Genomic DNA, 22479 nt, shown 5'->3' with positions numbered 1-22479 from the left:
TCGGGGTGGAGGGGTGAGGGTCCCCGGGGCTGGGGGTATTGAGGGTCCCCGGGCCGGGGGAGTGCGGGGCCGGGTTCCTGGGTCAACCGTTTAATGCCTCCGTGCTGTGGGGTTTAGGTGGACCAACTACGTCCCGCTGGGCAGGAGGATGCCGGGCACCCGCTTCATCGCCTTCAAGGTCCCCCTGAAGACGGTAAGAGCCTGCTGATGCCATGGACGTGTTTGGGGTGGGAAGGGGCTGTGGGAAAGTGTTGCTTTATGGAGAATCAATGAGTGAATGCCTTCTAAAAAATGACAAAGAGCGTCAGTAGGTCATTTTGTTGTTTATTCTTGGTGAGAGGGTTATAATGGGGGAGAGAGGAGTGCAGCACAGTCACTGCTGTTGGAGCAGTCAGAGTGTGATGGGATAGAGGTGGTGTTCAGCATTGGAACAGCTTCTGGGGGGTGTTGGCATTTTTTTGGGTGCCAGCAGCACCACCCAGGACACAGGGAGGTCTGACTGGGCCAGCTCTGTTAGGGCAGGAGGGATGCTGTGGAGGCGCCTGGAGGTTGTGCAGCTCCATGAAAGCAGTGCCAGAGCTGCATTTTGGGAGCTGAGGCTGTGAGGGGTTGGTGTGGCAGCATTGCCCACCTAGCTGTGCCTGGAGCTCCCTGCCACTGTGTGCTGGGGGCAAGCTCTGCTCCAGAGTGGCTTGAGCACAGCAGTTATGCCTAAAACAAAAGTTCGGTCATCTCTATGGGGGTTGTGAAGCTCCTGACAGGGAGCAGTGAAGTTTGTTCACCTACATTTGAGCTGAGGGTATATTTTCTAGCTTTTACCAAATGAAAACTTCAATTTCTGGGTGTGTTTGTCAGGCTGCAGTGTTTTGCCTCAGTCTCAATTCTCTGATCGCTCTTGGAAACCCTCAGCTGAACAGTCCCAAAGCAGCGAGGGGCTGAGCACGTTCCAATTTAGCTCAGTATGACGTGTGTGTCAGTGTACATCTGCTTTTACTTGTTGCCTACATTTTTCTCTTTTAAGGGATGATCTTCTTGCAGTTCCGCAGCACGAACCTTTTCCTGCCACCCGCCAGTCGCAATGCACCTGAGTTTAATGTCTGCTCTTAAACGTTATGTCCCCCCAGAGCTTTAATCGGAACCTTCATCCAGAGGAGAGATTTTCACCTCATGACCTCATTAAGAAAATTAAAGAGCAGAAGGAAGAACTGGGCCTGATCATTGACCTGACATACACAACACGCTATTACGGGCCAGAGGTCAGTCTTGGTCTTACTGTTGGGGAAATAAAGCTCTGTGTAAGCCCTGATGTTGCTGATAACATGGAAAATGATTCTTAGAAGAAGATCACTTTAAAGAGTGTGAGGTGCTCGAATCCCCTGGCAGGGGGATGAGGTGAATCGTTGCAGGCCCTTCGGGATGGGGTCTTTGTCCTCGACTGAGTACAGGCCTGGGGTCTTCAGCCCCTGTGGTGCAGATCCTCTTTGTACCAACCAGCACAAATTTTGGGATACCCTAAAGCTGGTTTCTAGAGAGTCTCCTGAGTGAAGAGCTGATTACAACCGGCTTTGGCTTGTGGTATCAAATGTGTGGGTACTTGCATGGAAAGGTGTTCTGTGCTCTCTCTGTGCTTCATCTTCCTCAGGGAGGAAAGAGCAAATAAAAATGCAGGCTGTTCTGGAATGTTGGTACTATGTCGAAGGAGTGAAGCAGAAGTTTTCTTACCTAAACCTGTGTTGCTGCTCTTTAGGGATTAGTTGAAAAGCTCAGCTTCTTCTGGTTTATAGTCTATGGTTCTCTAATTGATAAGAATCCTTGTTCTTTTTCTGGAAATTACTGACTTTCTTTATTGTAGGAGCTCCCATCCACACTCTGCTACTCAAAGATCTTGACGATGGGACATGAAATACCAAACAAGCACACCATTTTTCAATTCAAATGCGTTGTAAAAAAGTTTTTGAGAGACAACAAAGACAACGGTAAGTGTGGATTTCCCTTAGGTTGCTGCTGTTGGGAAGGGCACCGCAGACTTGGAGGCCAGTGATGCTTTAATGAACGGCATGAATTTCTTTTCCTTCTCTTGGCATGTGAATGTCAAGACGATAAGATGGGTTTGTTATGGTAAGGGAATTCTGATAATTTGGCAGAAAGTTGAGCTTTAATTGAGTTGGAGACTGCGTCTCTAGACTGGCAGGTGGATACTGATTGCTTTTTGGTAGCGGTGTAAGCAGCAAGCTGTTAGTGCTTGGGAAATGTGGGATAGCTTTTTGTGGAGCTTTTAAGTGCATCTTTCCTGCAGTGAACTCTGTGACCATGCAGACTAGCTCACAGAATTAAATGACTTAATTAGCTGAATCGGTGGTGCTAATTAGACATGGTGATGTCGTTGTGTGGTCATTTCTGTTTATTTATGCTGGTGTCACTGTTAGAGGATGAATGCAAATGGGCTTGTTCTGGTGGGGTTTTGAAGAAAGAGCATTTAAATATAACCTGATGATTGTGTGTTACAGATAAACTCATCGGAGTTCATTGCACGCATGGCTTAAACAGAACTGGCTACCTGGTTTGTAGGTGAGTTGTCCTTAGTCAAACTAAGTACCAGCTTCTTGTGGCTCCAGGAAGAAATAGTGTTGCACCAGTAAAACGAGTCATGACCTGTGTAATCCCAGACTTGCAAGGATTTAAAGCTTTTCAGCTTCGAGACAGTTGCTGTTAGCGGGCACTTTTTATCCCCAATTTCAGCAGACCAAATGCTGATACTCTGTTCCGGCATGTAAATAGAAGCTCTAAAAACTTCCCAGTTATTCTTTCTTTTTGAATCATCACTGACCTGTCAGTGTTACTGTAGTTAATTGTGTAATTAGAGCTTTCTTGCTGATCTGTTCAGGTACCTGATTGATGTTGAAGGCATGGAGCCAAATACTGCAATAGAGTGTACGTATGTGTATGTTCTTGTTCGGATGCGAAATGTTTATCGTGGGCTTGTGGATTTAGATGGTCACAGAGTTTGGGCTGACTCTGGGGAGGTAACTGTGTTTTAGCTGTGTGTGTGTTTTCCTGTCGTGTAGAGTGGGAGCTGGGGAAAGGGAGGTGTTGAGGGTTCTTTGAGGTAATTGGAAAGAAGGAATTACATTTATGGCCCGACTGTGGAGCTGACCAGGGCTGAGCAAACTCGGGGGCACTGAGCACAGCTCTGCCTGTCTGCCTTGGCACGGGCTGGTGGTACGCCAAGTGGAATCACCCTGCGCAACCTGGGTGTGGAAGTATTGGTTGAAGGGGTTAAAATCCTTCGAAAGGGTGTAAGTGCTCTGCAGCCCCACAGATGACTCCTGCAGAGCATTGTTGTAACTCGGACCTGTCTTTCTACAGTGTTCAACAGGGCTCGAGGGCATCCTATAGAGAGAATCAACTATATCCAAGATCTTCAGCAGAGATCTGTAAAAAAGTAAGTCTCTTTGTGTGCATGAGCAAGTGCCTGTGCCTGGGGAGAGCCGCTGTCGAGCAACAGCGGTTAAACGTTATTAGCTCCTAGGAAGGGACATGGAAAGGGCCAGTGGATAAGAAGGAAGTTGGGAGACCCGGGTTTAAAGATTTCTGCAGGCCTGCTGCCCCCCCATCCCCTTTTCTGGGGAGCGGTGATGCAAAGGGGAGGGGGTTTTTAAGTGTAAAAGACTTGTGATCGCTTAGCGAGGGTTTTTTTAAGTGTAAAGGACTTGTTGTGATCACTTAGCGAATGGTGTGTGGACACAGTTGAGATATACAGAATTTTTTTTAAGGAAACGCGGGCTTAAGAATTTGGGCTCGGGCACCTTCAGAGAAAAAGCCAGCGCTACGCCAGACACTAAAATGCAGATGGTAAACTGTCATCCACATCGTTCGGACCAATCCACGTTAGCGGTGCCCAGGTAGGTTTTTGCTTCTGGCCTCTGTGTGCGCTGTGGAGCTGAGCACACGCAACAAAAAGAGCTGTTTTCTCCTTTTTTAAAAACTTAAACTTGGATTTTTACAAGCCGTAACTCAGGGAAGAGAGCACCCGTTGCGTTGCCAGCTCTGCAGTAGGGGGGTGGGAAAAAAAAACAACCCTGAAACTTGTCGAGAGCCTCTGTATTGACGTGTCTTCAGCAGCAAAGCTCTTGGCCTCGGAGTAACGCGCTTGTGCGTTAAGCATCTTGGGAGCAGATGGTTTGAGCATGTCCAGAGGAGGCCCCAGAGATGCTGGGAGGGCTGGAGCCCCTCTGCTGAGAGGACAGGCTGAGAGAGTTAGGGGTGTTCAGCCTGGAGAAGAGAAGGCGAAAAAGGGGAGACCTCAGAGCCCCTTCCAGTGCCTAAAGGGGCTCCAGGAGAGCTGGGGAGGGACTCTGGATCAGGGAGGGGAGCAATGGGACGAGGGGGAATGTTTTAAACTGGAAGAGGGGAGATTTACATGAGATAATAGGAAGAAATTGTTGGCTGTGCGGGTGGTGAGCCCCTGGGGCAGGTTGCCCCGAGAAGCTGTGGCTGCCCCATCCCTGGAGGTGTTCAAGGCCAGGTTGGACGGGGCTTGGAGCAACCTGGGCTGGGGGGAGGTGGCCCTGCCCAGGGCAGGGGGTGGCACTGGGTGGTCTTCAAGTTCCTTTCCAGCCCAACCCACTCTATGATTCCATGCGTAGTAGCCAGGGGCTGTATCTAGCAGAGCAGTGGCTCATTCAGCCATGCTCTTCAGGGGCACGCAAAATGTCTCCTACTGAAAACTTCCCTTACTGTAAGAAATCAGCATGTGGGAAATAAGCTGCTCACTGGGCGTTCTCCCTGGGTGTCTGGGGAAACCCAGAAGAGCTGCGGGCATTCATGACCAGCACTTTCGGGCTCTGCGTACAGAATCTGAACAGTGCCGGGACTTCTCCTGGTACTGACTCCTGAATTTTCTTCCAGAAACTCCGGCAAAGTCAAGAAGAACCGTCAGCGAGGCGCCGAGGCACAGGCACACCACCAGGAGCTGGCTTCGGAGCACAGGGCCGTGGAGCAAAGGCGGCCGTGCGGTTTCACAGCGAGGAACTGTCGGGTTTCATTACCCGCTAACGAGTGGCGCAACGGACTGTGCTTTCCCCCCCAGAGCCCCCTCCTCTGCCCGCCCCAGGAAATACAAGCAGCCAGGAAACGCAGGCGCCGGCGTAGGAAACCGGTTGCGATGGCGTAGGGAATGTTGTACACCATGAAATCCCATACGGGGCTGCGTCCTCACCCCCGCGGAGCTCCGAGATGGGTCTCTCGCGGCTTTGCTGTAACCTCCAGCAGTCAGGAATGGCAAACGCAGGTGTTCTTAACACAGCTCAGTTTTTAAATTCTTTTTCTTTTCCCTCTCTCTCCCCTCTTGGTACTTTTACAAAGCTTCCAGAGACTTCTTTTTAACCTGATGTCGTACATGGAGTCGTAGCTCTGTTCCCTGAGGGACGCGGAGAATAAACGCTAACCCAAAGGGAGCTGGAATTACCCCAAAGAAACATCCTCAGGAACATCGTTTTAACCTTCAACAAAAAAAAAAAAAAGGGCTTTTCCTTTATTTCCTCAAATACATAACAAGAAATAGGATTTGGCCTGAAACTGTTTTGTGTTGGGTTTTTCTTCCCCTTTTCACCAACTTTTGCTGCAGTAAATTTCGGCTGTGCTTAACCCTGGGCTCGGGAGCTGTTACTTCCCCTGGGCTGGGCCCGAGGAGCCCGGCAGGACCCGGCTCGGACCCCACCGGAGGGTTGCGGGGCGGTGAGCGGTGCACGCTGCCTTCCCACCCCCTTTTGGGGTGAGAACGGCTGTTTCCGGGGTGGGGCGGGGCCGTGCAGCCGGAAGGGAGCTGCCCCTTTAAGGCCCAGGGCCGGTCTCTGAGGTCGTGACGTCCGACTTTCCGCTAAGGGAAAGGAAGCGGCTGCTCGGTCGGGCGGAAGTGGGAGGCAGTCGCGGTGTGCGGATGTTACACGGCGGCTCCTGATTGGCTGCTGAAAGAGAGCGGGGGTGGTGCTGTCGTGCTTTTCGGCAACAACCCGGAAGCGTTGACGGGAGGCGGCGGGTGGCGGCAGGGCAGGGCCGGGCACCGGGGCTGCGGGGGGGGCCTCGGTTGCGGGGGGGTGGGGGGTCTCGTATCGGGTTTCCCTTCGTGGGCCTCCGGTGGGAGAGGGCTCTGGTTGTGGGTGTCTCTCCCCTTTGGAAGGAGGGGATCCTGTTTGGGGTTCCCCGTGCTCTGTTGTGGGGGGCTGGGAGCCCGTGGGGGCTTTGGTTGGGGGATCCTCTTTTTTTTTTAGAGAGAGGAAAGGCAGAGGATGGCTGTTCTGGGAGGGACAGGCAGTCCTGGGGGGCTCCACTTTCATCCCTTGCAGGGGAAGGGCTGTGGGAGTTCTGGAGCGCTCTGATTTGGGGGCGGAAGGAAGGAGTGTTTCGCTTGGCAGGCAACGACTTGGGGAGGTTGTAGTTTGGGGGCTAGCAGCTCGAGGCAGGAGTGTTTTGGGCAGTTTCTTTATCTTCAGGGAAGCTGCAGCAAATAGAGGGGGAGCTCTGGGCTGGGGGGCAGTGGGGCTTACAGTGTGGGAGTGGTGTCTGTTCTTCCTTGGGGGAGAAAGACTGTAGAAAGCAGTGGGGGGCTTTAGTTTGGGGAGGTGACTGAGAGCTCTGGCTTGGTGGGGGATGCTCTCCATCAGTAGAAGCATCAGTGAGGAGGAGAAGCGGGAGCCCACTCTAAGCTGAGGCTCTGTCACACCCCATAAGTGAATGCTTTGGCACGACAGCCTCAGGCAGGACTGAATCCTACAGCTCTTATTTAGGGCAAGGAGTCCACGGAGGCCCCTCCAGGATGCAGGCTGGGAAACGCCTTAATGGAAAACTCAGGAAACGCCTGCCTTAAAAAGGGGCTTTTGCTCTGAGGCAACCCCAGAAAGGCAACTCCTTTGTGGCTCGTGTTCCTCAGGCAGTGCTTAGCTCAGCTCACGACCATTCCCCCATTTAGGAAGGAGCCACAGTAAATCATGACGTCGTGTGTGTGGCAGTCACGTTGCTGGAAGGCTTGAGAGGTGCTCTGGATTCAGTGCTGGGATTTCATAGAGAGTTTAACCCTTACGCTGGTCTGGGGTGGCTTTTCTCAGGGAAAGCTGCTTTTGGTGTAGGGGAAGAGCATTGCAGAGGGTTTCTGGGCTCACTGCCCTTCAAACAGTCCTGGCACTTCCTCCAGCTTTGAATTTATTGGCTCATGCCATGGGGCTGTGGGTGAGAAGGGGTTTGTTGGAGCCAAGCAGGAGGCAGATGCATGGATCAGGTTGAGGTGCATTCCTGGGGCGACAGGTGTGCCTCCCGTAGCGTGGGGAGAGAAGGGATTGCAACTGTGCCCGGGCAAGAGCAATTTGGGATAGAGCTTGTTGGGTAGGGGCAGATGTGCTGAGCAGCAGCAGCTGGAAGGATGGCCTTCAGCTCCATCCTCCTCTCACTGCTGTGTAAGCGAAACAGTGAAAGCTGCAGTGTTGAAACCCCATGTAAAGCTCTTTCTGCTCGAGTCTGAATGAAACGCTTTGGCAATCTTCCCCCCAAACTAGTGGCCAGCACTAATTTTGTTGTGTGGAGAGACGATTGGGAAGGAAGCGCAACTTTGGGTAGGATTTGGATGGGTCAAACCCTAGCCTGAAATCAATTACCAAAGACTGATCTTGAATTTGTGGCTGCCTTTCACGTCATAGAGGTAACCGAGAACTATGCCTAAAAAGAGCTGGGCTTCTCCCAAATTCCTCTCTCAGGACCTAACTTGGCCCATGTATTAAATGTTTTTCTGCTGAGAGGGGGGTGATTTTTATCGAGGAAAAGCAGCCCTGAGGAAACTGGATGAGTTACCTGGTTTACACTGGTTTTGATGTACTTGGCCTTCCTCCCACCACAGAGTTCGTCAGCCTCGCAGTAGCTTTGATGTGTGTCGTTATGCCTGAGCACACCGACATCAGCCTCCCGCCGGAGGAGCGAGTCCGAAGACTGATCCAGGTGGGAAGTGCTGTGGAAGTGAACGAGGATGTCCCGCCACGACGCTACTACCGCTCCGGAGTGGAAATCCTCCGTATGGCAACCATTTACTCAGAGGAAGGCAATATTGAGCGTGCCTTTATTTTGTACAACAAATACATCACGTAAGAGCAGTGTTGCTTTGTTTGCAAGTAACCTGTGTCGATACAAGGGGTTGTGGGTTTGGGTGTTGGGTATTTTGAGCGTCTAAACACCACAAGGCCTTGCTGAGCTGGAAGAACTGGGTTCTGTCCAGAGCTCTGCTCATTTTGAATTTCTCTTCCCACAGAGGTGAGGATACAGCTGGTTAAACTGACCAGGAGATGTCGTAAAGGTGTGAGGCACAAACCCGCAAACACCGCTCATCTCTTTTAAAAGTTCCCTTTGAAAACAGGCTGATCTTGTAGTCCTCCGTCCCTCTGCTAGTGGAGACTGCTGTCAACAGGAGGGAGGTTTTCTCTCCCTGTGTGTCAAAGCTTCCTGGTGTTTTATCACCTCAGAGATGGCTAGATTGACCTTGATTGTCGCTAGGTTGGCCGTGACATCATACAGATTGGCAAGGATCCGTGGTCAAGGATCTCGGTATCGAGTATCTACCTGGAAGGGATCTAGGCTGGTCAGTGGTTTCTCTAATAAACGGCCTTTGGAGGAGACGCCTGTGTAGCGCTTCAGTTACTACAGCCTTTTACAGCAGGTAGTGAGTTCCTCCTTCAGGCGCAGGGAAGAGTTGTAGATTTAGTTTTACACCTCAGAAAGATGTAACCCCCCCCACCAAACATGCACGCATACAACCGAGCCCTTCTCAGGAGGGCCATGGGGAAGAGTTCTGGGTCCAAAGAACCCGATCCCAATCAACTGGTGAGTTTCTTGGGTGCCGAGCACCCTTCTAAAAAGCCCCAGATCGTATATAAACCCAGCAAACACCCTGTTTGGTGTTTCAGTTGCTGGGTCTCCAGCTGTAGGGTCTGCATTCTGTGCAGACAAGTGTAGAGCCGAATATTCTGGCTGTCGTCTCTGCAGCTGCCCAGAAACGAGCCATCTTGGGTCTGAAACCCCACTGCCGTGCCTGCCAAGCTGGAGCGTACACCGTGCTAACGCAGTGACGTGGTGTCAGGTCTGGATCGTGTCTCAGCAGCCTGGAGTACGAGCAGAGCAAATATGTCTCTCTGTAGCTGTGTGTGCCGGTGTTTAAAGGGCTGAAAACATCCTCAGAAATTATCTCAATGGCACAGAGTGTCCCTGTAGGTTTTTTTGGCCAAAAACCTGTCCCTCTCACTTTTCCCCAGTGCCGCTCTGATATGGTCTGAGTTGTGCCCACACTACCCGCTTATCCACAATGTGGTTGGCATCTGCGTGGGCATTTTCTCTCCCTGCCCCCGTGTGCAGAGTTCCTGCTCCTTAAATCCAACGCATTTTTCTCTGATTAGCTTTTCTTCCCGCCTTACACTTCCTGAGCTTTTATGGGCATTGTAGCGAGTGCCCTGGGAGCTGGGAAGTGTAAAACCCTTGGGAAGGTTTCCAGGCTGGTTACGTAGCCAAGGCCGAAGAAGAAACACTTTAACTAAACAAATGAACTAAAAGCACCTTCGCTGTTTCATTATAGCAATGATAGGTGCTGGCGTCTTTTCTCTCCAGCAGCTTTCAAATGCTCATGGATGGCTTTTACGTTAGCCTGGCTGCTGGGCTGCCAGGAAGGTGAAAAAAAGTTTACCTCGGTGGTGTGATTTCTCCAGTGCTGATGAATATGAGCTTCTGCCCTGGATTGTCCGAAGAGATTAATTTAATGTCACAGTTCTCTTTTATTTAAATGAAGATGTGAAGCTGTAGCTGAAGCGGTAGGCTTGATGAAGTGTCTTCTAGATGCCCCTCACCAAGGGTGTGATCCAGAAGGCGAGAGCGGGGCACTGGTAATTGGAGCCCCTCACGGGACTTGCTCTGCTCTCCCCTTTCTAGAAACGGGATTGTTTCCCCGGTGTTTCAGCCCACATCTGCAGTCAGTGCTGTGGCTGTCCTTTCTCAGAGCCCAGCTCCCTGCGGAGTGTATGGCCTAGCGCAGGCGCTTTCCGCATCAGGCTGCGCCTTCGGGAAGGGGAGGACTCCAGCCCCGAGATGTGCATGAGAGGCTCTCAGCCTGGGGTGTTTGGTGGGAGTGAGCGCATCGTCCTTGGGAGCGAGGTGTGGTCTGTCTGCCTTTAGGAAGCTGGATTTCTCCTTATTTCCCTATGCAGTGGTTCCCAGGGCTGATCTCAAGGCCTGAATTACACAATAAGATCTGTGTTGTGGCACCTGATTTGAAGAGCCATCAGTTTGGGGACAATCTTGTCTAGACATGGGATAATCTCAAGACTGAGATCCCCACTGAGGCCGCCAGTTCCCTGCTTGGTCCCCGGCCCCCTGCTCAATCTCGTGCAGGTCATTTGGCTGCACAGCACCTCTCTTTCCCACGTGGAAATGAAGCTCATTGCCCAGCGCTCCTGGGGGCCAGGAGGGTGGCACAGCTATCTCTGAGAATAACCAGGCTGGACCTTTAACACACCTGTCTTGTCACCTTGTAAGATATCCGCTTGCTTGTCTTCTTGAACAGCTTCTTCTGCATTGATCTGAGCGGATATTTTCCTTGAATCACCGTCAGGCGCGCTAGGTTTGGTTTTTGCGACAGCCAAATAAGAAAGGAAAAAAAGATGATGTGAATTTTCTGTGGTGTTTGGGCTCCTGGTTTGCCTGTGTGGCTGTGAGCTGCTAGGATTGGCTCCAGGGGTTTGCGTGGGGTGTTGCAAGGGACTCGAGAGACGCCGGCTTGGCGTGCGTGCTGTAGCAGTGCTTAAAAATAGCCTGTGATGTGGCTGCTCGGTGCCAAACAGCTGCTGCTCATAGTGGACTCGGGAGCAGGCGGAGGTTTGAACAAGCCCAAAACTCCTGGTGTTTCAGTCTTGCCAAGCCTCAGTTGGGCTGTCGATAGGAAATGTGAGCCGTTGCTGCCTTTCCCCTGCCTCCATCCCCAGCCTGCCACCGCCTGGCCTTGCCCCAGAGTTTTCCTCTGGCTGCCTGAGTCCTCCTCTCATCCTGCTGCCCACTTTTTTCCCCCCCTTCCTGACTTGTGGAAACCCAGCTGTCTCTGCTGGTTTTTTCCGTCCTCCCCAGGCCAGCATCTGCTCTTAATCCTTCTTAATTAATCCCTTCCATTTTAATCTGCTAGCTGTTGGCAATGATCACAGCCTTGTTTTGTCTCCTCGACACAGTGACCTACTTCACAACAACCAGCCGGGAGCGGGGACCTTGCTGGGCTTTTCGGATGGAGTGACGGCTTCTCTGTGGCTCCGGACTGTGATGTGGTTATGCTGATCTGGCAAGAGCATCCTCACGCTCTCTGTGGCAACCAGGAGCGTTCGGGATGCAAAAAGTCCTTCCTTTTCCCAGAGGACTGAGGTTTTGAAGCAGCTGCGTTTATTCACTGCACACACGGAGACTTCTCAACATGAAGAGTGTTCTCACTCTGTCCCCCTTGAGTTTTTCCCGCGTGGTTCTGCTGGTTTGTGCTGCTCCCTGGGGCGCGCTCTAGTCCTCACTACACTTATTCCTTGTGCCTGGGCACGAGGCTGCTCTCTAAAGGAGCTGGAGGGCATCCTCCTTTGGATGCTGAAGCGGCGTGGCGAAGAGCCACGAAGGAGGGCAGGGGTTTTTGCGTTATGCCCACAGGCTTTGTGGACACCCGCAGCAAGCACACCTCCACTTGCAGGAGACAAGGACCCAGCTAAGCTCACCGGGACCTCACCCTGAGCTAGTGCGCCGCTGGGGACTTGTTCACAGATCTAATTCAGGGATGCCTCAAGCCTAGGGAGCCTCAGAGCTGAGCCGGAGTGAATTGCCCCATGTTTGCAGGCTTTCTTCCTTGTTCTAGTGCTTGCGGTACTCTTTCTCTGTGTCTTCACCACTGTGTCCTGCAGAGCTCCCTGGAAGAGGGGGATGGTTATTCTGTCTTTAGAGAAGCCGAAGATTAACCTGTTCATAGTCGTGCTGGGAGTGGGGTGATGTTGAGCTCAGTCTTGATTTCCCTGCTGCCTGAAAATATTGCTCTGATTTTCTGGGGCCACAGAGCCAAAAGGCTTCTGATGCAGCAGCTGGGGATGTTGGAACGTAGGAAGTTCCATTCAAATACATGGAAAAACTTCTTTACAGTTGGGGTGACAGAGCACTGGCACAGGCTGCCCAGGGAGGGGGTGGAGTCCCCTTCTCTGGAGATTTTCAGAACCCGCCTGGATGCAGTCCTGAGGAACGTGCTCCGGGCAATCCTGCTTTAGCAGGGGAGTGGGACTAGATGATCTCTGGAGGTCCCTTCCAACTCTGAAAATTCTGTGATTCTGTGTGTATGTTGTGAACTTGCTTTTAGCTTACCTGCAAGTTTTTTCAAGGTCTGAGTTAACTTCCCCATCTCTTGCTCAAACTGTTTGTTCCCCCGTACAGAAGGACGGAGTGAGCACTGAGTCAGCCGAGTCCTTGAGCTTGTGTGCAATCCCCTTGGATGCTCATAGAGGTGTAGGCAGGTGCCCAAGGACCTCCCTGAATCGCTGCCGGTGTCCTTGGTGTTTTAGACCACCTTATTGATGTTTCTGTTCAAAACAAATGTATTTATCCCTGAGGATCATCTCCACAGTCCAGGTGGAAGAAAAATCTTCTGTGCAAGGTGCTCCCCGGAGACTGAACGCGGCCTCTTGTGTGCCATGAATTGCTCAGAAGGCTGTTATATGAGGGAGGCTTTCCTGCAGAAAGGCAGATGACTCTCCGGATTGTGGGGAGCACAGGGCCCAGGGAGGCAGCAGAGCAAGGGGACAGTGCTGGAGGGAAATGATCCGTACCCCCAAAATCCCACTTACTGTCTTGTGCTTGTCCCTTTCTGCTGTGGCTCAGAAATGCATTTTCTCTCCTGTGTTTGCAGGCTCTTCATTGAGAAGCTGCCACAGCACCGGGATTACAAAACTGCTGTCATACCCGAAAAGAGGGAGACAGTGAAAGTAAGTAGTAACATTGCCAAAGGTTTAATGGCTGCTCTTGGAAATGTTTTGGGGTCTTCGACCTTGGGATTTCACGGCTCTGGGATGAGTGTTCCACAGAAAGGCCGAGAAGCCTTGGGTTAACCAGACAGGCCTGCCTCCTTGGGAGTTATGGTTTGGGTTCTTGCTCCCTCTTGTACTTGTCCTGGGCTGGCTGTGGTTGTCCAATTTACTTTTGTTGAGTGCTGGAACATCCTTTTTTTCCTGTTAAACTCCCTGCTTTTTAAACACCACGTGGCTTTTCCATGCATCATGGCCAGATGCCCAATGTGATCATCCTCAGGGGACTGGCCAGGGAATCCTTGGAGATTTCTCAAAGCCGTAAGAAGCTACAGCTCCTCTGCTCAATATTGACCGGAAAAGCAAAGGACAACACTGCTAAAGCTCTTGCTCAGTGTTGTTGGCAGTGCTGGAGCCCCTCTGCTGGGAGGACGGGCTGAGAGAGTTAGGGGTGTTCAGCCTGGAGAAGAGAAGGCTCCGGGGAGCCCTTAGAGGTCCTTCCAGTGCCTAAAGGGGCTCCAGGAGAGCTGGGATCAGGGAGGGGAGCGACAGGACAAGGGGAACAGTTTGACACTGGAAGAGGTGAGATTTACATGAGATATGAGGAAGAAATTCTTTGCTGTGCGGGTGGTGATCCCCTGGGGCAGGTTGCCCCGAGAAGCTGTGGCTGCCCCATCCCTGGAGGTGGTCAAGGCCAGGTTGGACGGGGCTTGGAGCAACCTGGGCTGGTGGGAGGTGGCCCTGCCCAGGGCAGGGGGGGCAGAACTAGATGATCTTTAAGGTCCCTTCCAAATTTTAACCATTCTGTCATGCAGCCTGCCAGCCTGTCCACACATGGCGGTGGAGCCCTTCCTGCCTTGTGAACAGACGGATGATTTATAATTTCTGGGTGCTACATGTCTGTTGATTCTTGAATCTGTTCAGGTCTTGGTTTTTCTTGCTCTGAGGCTATCACACTCTTACATCTGTGTTTCCTCCCTTCAGAAACTGAAAGAAGTAGCCTTCCCCAGAGCTGAAGAGCTCAAGGAGGAGCTATTAAAGAGGTACGCCAAGGACTATGCTAAGTACAAGGAGCAGAAGGTGAGTGAGAGGAGACTGGAGGCCTGTGCTCCCCAGAAGACCCTCAGCCATAAAGGGTTTGGAAGAGGGCAGGTCTCCAGGGCTCCCTGGGTGCTCTGAAATGTGAAGTCTGGGTAGCCCCAGCTTCCATGGTCCAGCCTTGTCACTGGCAGCACAGGACTGTCCCAATCGTGTCTCTGCTGCCATTACGCAGGTGAATCTGTCATAGGCATCCCTGCATCTCTTGTCATTGTGCATCCTGGAGGCAGTCTGAGCTGGGACTGGTATTTCTTTGTTTTTTTTTTCCTTTGTCCCAACATGATGTCTAGGTCTGATGATCCAGAAACTCAGCAGGCAGCTGGTAACAGCCTGGGCACGGACCGGGGGTTCTGTGGGCAAAGCAGAAAACTCTGCAGTCAGTTTTGCTGTGGGCAAGCGCGATTTTTAGAGATAGGATAGAGAGAAGTCAACCTGGAATTACATTTCTGTGGGAGAGGGAGGGTAAGGCAGCAGTTTTACTGCCCTGGTGTAGCTGACTGTCCCGATGGAAGTGCAGATCTCTGTTTTGCAAGCTGAAGCTTCCTTGCAGGGAGCGCTGTTTGCTGATCACCCGTTGCAGTCCCTTTAGAAGTAGTCTGGGATTGCTGAGGATCTGCAGTGCACAGGCTTCGTTTTCTGCCTCAGGCTAGTGTTCCCCCTGTCTGCTGATGTCCCTAAGCGTATTTCTCCTTGCAGAAGGCGGAGGAAGAGGAATTTGCTCGAAATTTGGCTTTGCAGCAGCAGCTGGAAGAGGAGAGAAATCGGGTAGCCCTGATGAAGCAGCAACAGGCAGAGCAAGAGCAGTTTCATGCCTTCGAGGAGATGATTCGACGACAGGAACTGGAGAAGGAACGTCTAAGGATAGTGCAGGAATTTGGAAAGCCGGAGCCGAGTCCTGAGTCTCTGGATGGACCCCTCATCCCTGGCGTGGAAAAGCCGCCAACTGATTTAATCCCAAAGGTTCCCGTCTCTCCAGTTCACCCTGCAAGTCCGTCAGCGGGGACTGTCTCATCCAAACCTCCTGTTGTGGACAGATCTTTGAAACCTAGTACTTTGGGGAGCACGGAAAACAGTTAGTACCTCTCAGTGTGCTCTTCTCCCTTGCTGGGGCTGAGCCAAATGCGGCTGAGGGGTTGATTTGTCTGGCAGGCGCGTTGTCTGATCATGGCTCCATCCCTTCTGGGGATTTGGCCTTCCAAGTCACTGGATGTTCTCCCCATTGTCCGGTCAAGGTTTGCAGGGCTGGGGAGAACTGTCTCCTCTTGGGAATAGGGCTCCCCATGCTTCTCCAGCCCAGTCTCTCTGGTGATCCACAGTCTACAGCCTGTTTGGCTTTCCTAGATCCAAGTACTTGTTGGAGATTGGGGTTTAATTCCTGGCTAACCAAATTCTCCTGACTGAATTCTCCTCTTCTGCCAAATACAGCTCCAAAATACTGATTTGGACGCTTTCAAATGACTGGTTCTTGACCAGTGACACATCTTACTTTAATGACATTTTGTGAGTGTTTGTGGTTTCATTTTCTTTAACAAAATACTTGGGTTTTGACACACAGCTAAAGATCTCTCTCTCTACATGTCCCTGTTTTGGAAGAGGTAGTGAGTGTCCTTTATGAAGTGTCACAGTGACTTCATTTATCTGTGACTGCTGTTGTATGGGTAGGCATTAGAGCAGTTAATGTTTCCAGGCTGAATTTTCTCAGTCTGTTCCCTTCAGATACTGACCTGAGGGAACAATTCTCCATCGTCCCCGAGTGTCCTTGTTCATTGTGCTCCCATTCTCCCCACAGATGCAAGTATGGATGTCCTTCGCCAGGTCATCGTCCCTAGGGAGCTCTGCCAGAAATTCCTCCAGCTGGCTGATGCCAACACAGTCCGGGGTGTGGAGACATGTGGGATCCTCTGCGGTAAGCTGGTAAGGTGATAATCCTAATTAAGACCCTGGAAGTGCTGCAGGCGCCTTTAGTCAAGGTGCGCTTTGAAAGTGGCTAGAAGACCCTGATTTTTTTTCCACGGAAGGCTGTAGTGCAGTTTCGCTGATGACTAGGGTTTCACGTGAGCGTTAGGGATGATCTTCTTCTCCTTTTCCTCCCTTTTTACGTTAGGATTTCCTCACACTGAATGAGGTCCCGGCCACCAAGTCCCTATGGGTATTCAGCTTCCTCTCTCCTGTTGATGTCTCTCTGCTGAGTACCTGCTTCAAGCACTCCCCCGTTGCCGGTGACAGGCAGCTCTGGTGACTTGTCCTTTTGGTGCCAGCAGGACTGAGGGGTCCCAGCCATGAAATAGGACCCTCACCAAGACAAGGTTGTGCCAGTACTGGCTGGAGACAGTTAATTCTCCCCCAAGAGAGTTTGCATGCACAGGTTTCTGTTGGCAGCTCCAGCTCCTCTCCCCTGAGTCGCTTGAGGCTGCTTTGCTTGCAGAAGTTTGCTTTGAAATGAAATTGTTTGATGTAGCAACTTTCTGCAATCCAGCTGCTTCCAGACACTTGGGGATTATTTAATTATGAGGCATCATCTCCTAGTGAGTGGAGAGATCCGCTTCAGTGGGTGTCCAGGACTTCTCTGAGCTCTTGTGGGTACTCTGCAGGGCAGAGAGAATGAAATAGAAAGCCCTGGGTTGTGCTCAGACTCAGAAAATCCTGCGACTCCTTTGTCAGTAACTTGCAGTTACCATTTTTATGACCTGTAAATGGCTGGTAGATGCATCCGTGGGCTTGTTTGCAGACCTGCTGTTCCCCTGGCTGGGCCCCCAAGTGATGAATGCAGAAGTGCGGTGTTCCCAAGGCTTAGGAAATTACCTTTGCACCAGTGGGCGGCAGCAGCAGCGTTTCCTGTTTGGGGGGTGTCCGGTGGGTAACAGCCTCCCCGTGCTGCCTTGCAGATGAGGAACGAGTTCACGATAACTCACGTCATCGTTCCCAAGCAGTATGGAGGCCCCGATTATTGCAACACGGAGAATGAGGAGGAGCTCTTCGTGATCCAGGATCAGCACGGCCTCGTTACGCTAGGCTGGATCCATGTGAGTCTCTTGTTTCGCTTCCCGACTGGCCTTTCGTCAGCTGGGAGGGAAAGGGGTGCGTGGAGCAGGGCTGGCGGAGGAGAATTTGCCGGAGGAGCTGGCATGGAGCAGGCAGCATCCTCTGGTTGGATTCCTCCCCCTGGTCCATTCTCAGCTGCTACTCACACTGCTGGAGAAATCCAGGCCTGCTTTAAGTTTGGGTCCCTTCCTAAAGCATCAGACCCTTTGAGAGTGGGACGTTGGGCATGAAGCTCGTGTTTCTTCCAGCTAAAAACTGACTCCAGAGGCACTGTCGGGGCATCCCGAGCTCCCACTGTCTGCGCAGGGCCTCTCCCCGCGATGCGTCCCCGTAGTAGCGCTGCTTTTCGCAGACAGCTGTGTGCTGCTCTGCCACGGGATGTGCCAGTTCCAGATTCCTCCGCTGGCTTTCAGCGCTGCCCTGCTGCCTGTCCCCATGGAGCCTTTGGCAGTCGGATCGGTGCCAAGCAAAATGTTTGGTGCTGCTGAGTAATCTCTCGAAAGCAGCAGCTGCCTCGCAGGCTTTGACAAATAAATGCCTGCTGCGTGTGCCTGATATGTGCGGGGTGTCTGCTTTTGGCGTTAACTCTTCAGTGACGGCCCTGCGATACCCAGGGACCCTCAAGAATTCCTTTGACCTTTCTGCTGGTCTTGGCAACAAAAACCTAACAAGCAAAAGGGGAAAGACCTTTCAGCACGAGTTAGGCTGTGAAATCCAGCTGTCAGCCGGAGCTGGGTAAGGTGGTGGTTATCTCTGATCGTACAACCCTTGGCGGTCTTGGTGGAATGTGATATCTTGAAGTGCCTTGGCAGTACGTTACGTGCCTGGTGATGCTGTGCCCCCAGGTAGCTGCACTTCAGAAACGTGTGAAGTGCTCTGCGGGGTGGCATGTATGAAGGCAGGGACAGCATTGTGCCTTAAAGTGTGACTTTCCGTGGGATATGGCCAGAAACGTAGAGCTCCTCCTGTACTTATTCCCAATGGAAGAGAGGAGCAGATGTTTTGGGGAAATCCAAAACCAGTTTCAGTGTGCAAGTGTGTCCTGTGTGCCATCCAAGGAGCTGTGCCTCTTCTCTGTTACAACCTTTTCTTGGCAGACGCCATCCCTTTGGACAAGACCCTGCTATAACTTCCTCTCTTTTCTCTCGCTTGGTGTTCCAGACGCACCCCACGCAGACAGCCTTTCTCTCCAGCGTCGACCTGCACACGCACTGCTCCTACCAGATGATGTTGCCGGAGTCCATTGCTATTGTGTGTTCTCCGAAATACCAGGAGTAAGTGTGGAATGTGGGGTAGGGAAGGCCCAAAAGCTTGGGCAGGATGTCTGGCCTCTCCAGGAGGTATCAAAGGGCTGTTTATCGCGACCTTTCCTCTGTCAGATTCCTGGTGTGGAATAAAACATCAAGTCCCACGATTAAAGTTCCACCAAAAGAGGCTGGAAGAGCATGTGTGATTCAACACCTCTTATAAGCTGGTTCAGGGCGGGGGGGGTCGTTTCTGGGCCGTGGTTGCCCACCCATGAAAGGAGACTGGTCTGCAGCCACAGACCAGTTTGGGGAGAGGAGTGTCCCACAGCATGCATCTCTGCTCGCGCTTGAGATGAGCAGACTCCAGCGTGCTCCTTCCGACAGGGAAGGAGATGCTTCTATTTGCAGAGGCTTGAGCTACACAGAGCTTGTGTTTCTTTGCTCTAGGACGGGGTTTTTCAAGCTGACAGAGCATGGCCTGGAGGAGATCTCATCCTGCCGGCAGAAAGGATTCCACCCGCACTCCAAAGACCCCCCACTCTTCACTGTAAGTCACCCCATGAGGCAGCGGGGGCTGTAGGACTGTGAGTTGGCATATTGGATCACACAGAACCACAGAACGGTCAGGGTGGGAAGGTCCCTCTGGAGCTCCCCCATCCCACCCCCCGCCAGAGCAGGGGCACCTCCAGCAGTGGCACAGGACGGCGTCCAGGCGGGTTTGGGATGGCTCCAGAGGGGGAGACTCCCCCACCTCTCTGGGCAGCCTGTGCCACTGCTCTGCCGCCCTCACAGCAGAGAAGGCCCTCCTCAGGTGGAGATGGAACTGCCCATGGTCACGTTTGTGCCCGTTCCCTCTTGTCCTGTCACTGGGCACCGCTGGAAACAGACTGTTCCCACCCCCCGGCACCTACCTTGAAGGAGAGATCAGCGTTGATAAGATCCCCCTCAGTCTTCTCCTCTCCAGACTGAACAGCCCCACGTCCCTCAGCCTCTCCTCATCACAGAGATGCTCCAGTCCCCTCAGCATCTCTGTAGCCCTTTGCTGGACCCTCTTGAATTTATGTCTGTGTCGCGGTGCTAGGCTGTGCCCCAGGACAGGAGGGTCAGCCTGGCAGGGGCTTGTCTCTTCCTAGAGTTGAGATGCAAAAGCTTTCTGACCTGTTAGCACGTGTTGGAGGTGCGACGCAGAGCGCTTCTCTGCAGAAAGAGGCAAAGGCTTGTATTTGAGAGAGAGAGATTTGTATTTGCGTCCTGCCATGGTCTCTGTGTGGCACCGGGCAGGGCACTGGTTCCTGTCCCATGGGCTGTTCTGCGAAGGACGCTGGGTGCAGGTTGTGTCGGGGGGTAGAGGAGGTTCACCTGAGCTGTGGGAACATCTGAATAACCCCCTGTCCGCTCTTTCTCTTCCCTTCTCTTCCAGACCTGCAGTCACGTGTCAGTAGTCGAGAGAGACGTGGTCCTGATGGATCTCCGATAGGCCTCTTGCCTTAACCGTTTACAGAAAACCATCTACCTTCCTTCTCGGCCTAAAGAAATGGGTTTTTTTCCCTCTTGTAGCAGATGATTTCTACCGTGTAGTGATCCTTCCCCTTCCTCCCCCAATAATCGCGGTGAAATCGGTACCCTGACCTCGGTGGGAGTGTGTGGAACCTCAGCGCCTGGCGTTGGGCTGGCAAAGTGGTGCTGAGGTTTAAGGTGTGGGGAAAAGCTAACTGGAAATTCAAAGAGAGAAGCTAACACTGAAGCAATTGTTTAATACTCTAATCTGGGGCTTGAAAAGCTTCTTTGGGGGTGTTCCCCGTGATTTGCTGCAACCACGAGGTGTGAAAACCTCTTCAAGTGCTTTCCGAAGTGGGACTTGCCCAAATTAATCTATGCTTTGTTTTGGCTCTCTGGGTTGCTGTGATCTCGGTGCAGCTGGCTGGAGTAGATAAGTCTTTGCTATATTTAAGATTAAACCCTCCTAACCCCTCTCACCCCATGCAAGAGTTTATCACCGCGGAGCCGGAGCGAGTCCTGCTTGCCGGTACTCAGGTCTTTGCCCGGTGAGGTAGAAAGGGACCCAACCTCCTTTGGGAACCCCCGTTTCAGCGTTCCGGGGGAGAAGGTGCCTGGATGCGGCACGGCTTTGCACAAGCGGCTTCATTCCAGCGGTGGGGAGGGCTGTCTGCCTACTTTATTCCTTTTTCCTGGATGGCGGATTCGCTCCGGCCCGGCGAGGGCTTGGGTTTGGCTCGTTGCTGGTGCTGCCGTGGAGGAGGCTCTCGATCTCTTGGCTGCAGTGCTGTCGTGTGAAGGCTCTGCAATGCCCTCCCCTCTCCGAGACGGGACTCCAGCAGCTTGTGCCGCTTCAGTCCTCAAAGATCACCACCTGCCCCATTGCCTCCGCGCTTCTCAAAGCAGTGTGAAGTCCGTCCTTGCCAAAAACAAGCGCTCCGTGACGTCGCAGTTATGCGGTACACCAGCTGGGGACCTCGTCCCAATTAATTACTCTTTGTTGGACGCCAAGCAGCAATTTTCCTTCCCGGCGCTATCCGTGCGGAGCCTTCGCCCTCGCTCCTGCCGGCGCTGAAAGGGAAGAGGCAGTATTGAAAGGTGGAAAAGGCATCTGGCTTCAACGGGCTGAGTGTGATCCACACCGTCTCCACATCCTCCGGCGGGATGCTCTGATGATCAGCAGCACATGGTCGTGCGGGGAGGGGAAGGAGGTTGGAGCTGCCTTCCCACCTGGCGTGCATACATACGTGCTCTGTGTGGCATGTCCTTGTACTTCTACATGCAAAAATTCTTTGGTGTACAGTTCAACACAGACGGATTGTGTTATCTTGCCTGCGTTTCTTTTGCCACTTGCGTTCTTTGAGCTAATTCAGTGGGTTGGAGGAGCCGAGAGCGCGGAGGGAATTGATTTATTTAGGGGTTGCGCTCATTTGCAGCAGCCGCCTCCTTGACTCCTGCGTGACAAACGGCTGCTGCCGTCGGTTTTGCCGTCGGTTTTGGAAACGGGCGACCCTCGGCAGTGGGAGGGAAGGAAGGGGACTTGTGGGCGTCTGTGGGAATTAAATCTCAGACCTGATTTATTTAAACTCTGCTCAGGGGTGGGTTTTGCACCCCTCGGTGTAGGGGTGTTCATCCCACGGCTCTGCGCAGACCGGAGCAGTTTGTTCTTTGCCCCGATGGCTTCCCCGGAGCGGTGTGGGGACATGAGGTGCGAAAGCCCGTCTTGCGAAGCAGAGATTCCTTCGGATTGGTAGGGAATATCACGACGGATTTATCTCAACCCAAGGTGTTGGGTCTGAGCTGACCGCAGCAGAGAAGCACCAGGCGGGGGAGAGGAGCTGGTGGCAAATCCCCACTTCCTTCCTCAGTCGTCCCAGTGACCGATAAACCCTCGTGGAGAATTTTTCGCATACCTCGCAGCGCGGCCGTACCCGAGGGCTGCGTTTCTCACGTCAGTGGCCAGCTGCTGCCTCGCGCCCGGCCCTGCTCTCCGAGCTGGCGGCTTTTAATCACATTTTTTCACTTAAAAGTCACTGAGTCAGCAGTTTGCACAGCAGGGATGAATGCCGATGTCCTGGCACTACTGCCTGCATCCCCCTAACCCACCCTCTCCGTCCAGCTGCACCAGATGTGACCGGTACACCTTAAAATCGCCCAAAAGGAGGGGGTTGAATTTGGTAGGAGCTAACCCCGCTTAGCAGGAGTGGTTTATTTTCTGCAGCAGTGCGGGTTGCATGTTTAGGGGGGTTTCCTGCAGGCAGGGAGCGATGCTTATCTCTGCCTCAGGGACGGGAACAGACCCAAATCCCCGCCCGAGCTCTCATCGCCGGGTTGTCCATCCTCAGCGGCAGCCCGAGAGGTTTAAAGCCGCGAACGTTACCCTTATACGGAGGTGCCGAGGGCCGGCCCGCGCGCCCGGAGTTTTGAAATCCCACGGCAAACCGGGGATTGCCCCCCTTCTCGCTCATCCCACGTCTACCCCAGCCCCACGCCGGCCTCGCCTGTGCCGTGGGATGCTTGGCGTTCCTGCGAGCATCCCGGGGCTG

The 22479-nt window shown here is 52.7% G+C and overlaps 2 protein-coding genes across 2 annotated transcripts in view; both read left to right on the top strand.

Moving 5' to 3' along the window:
- DUSP11 (dual specificity phosphatase 11 (RNA/RNP complex 1-interacting)) overlaps positions 1-5055 on the top strand; it is a 5649-nt gene extending 594 nt beyond the window's left edge. Inside the window, exons 2-8 of the mRNA XM_009880098.1 lie at positions 118-193; positions 1125-1256; positions 1853-1976; positions 2508-2568; positions 2885-2941; positions 3367-3442; positions 4909-5055. Coding sequence (XP_009878400.1) covers positions 118-193; positions 1125-1256; positions 1853-1976; positions 2508-2568; positions 2885-2941; positions 3367-3442; positions 4909-5055 — 673 coding nt within the window. The remainder of the gene's footprint in view (positions 1-117; positions 194-1124; positions 1257-1852; positions 1977-2507; positions 2569-2884; positions 2942-3366; positions 3443-4908) is intronic.
- A 2822-nt stretch (positions 5056-7877) lies between these two features.
- Positions 7878-20012, top strand: STAMBP (STAM binding protein). The gene is made up of 9 exons (XM_009880092.1): positions 7878-8126; positions 12935-13010; positions 14034-14129; positions 14844-15219; positions 15937-16061; positions 17033-17170; positions 18351-18463; positions 18884-18983; positions 19857-20012. Exons 1-9 carry the CDS (start codon positions 7912-7914, stop codon positions 19911-19913), a joined length of 1296 nt encoding a protein of 431 aa, XP_009878394.1. The 5' UTR covers positions 7878-7911; the 3' UTR covers positions 19914-20012.
- Positions 20013-22479: the final 2467 nt, after the last annotated feature.

Source organism: Charadrius vociferus, unplaced genomic scaffold (assembly GCF_000708025.1).
Source record: "Charadrius vociferus isolate BGI_N301 unplaced genomic scaffold, ASM70802v2 scaffold1442, whole genome shotgun sequence".
NCBI classification, from domain to species: Eukaryota; Metazoa; Chordata; class Aves; order Charadriiformes; family Charadriidae; genus Charadrius; species Charadrius vociferus.
This window is presented reverse-complemented; position numbering and strand designations above follow the sequence as displayed.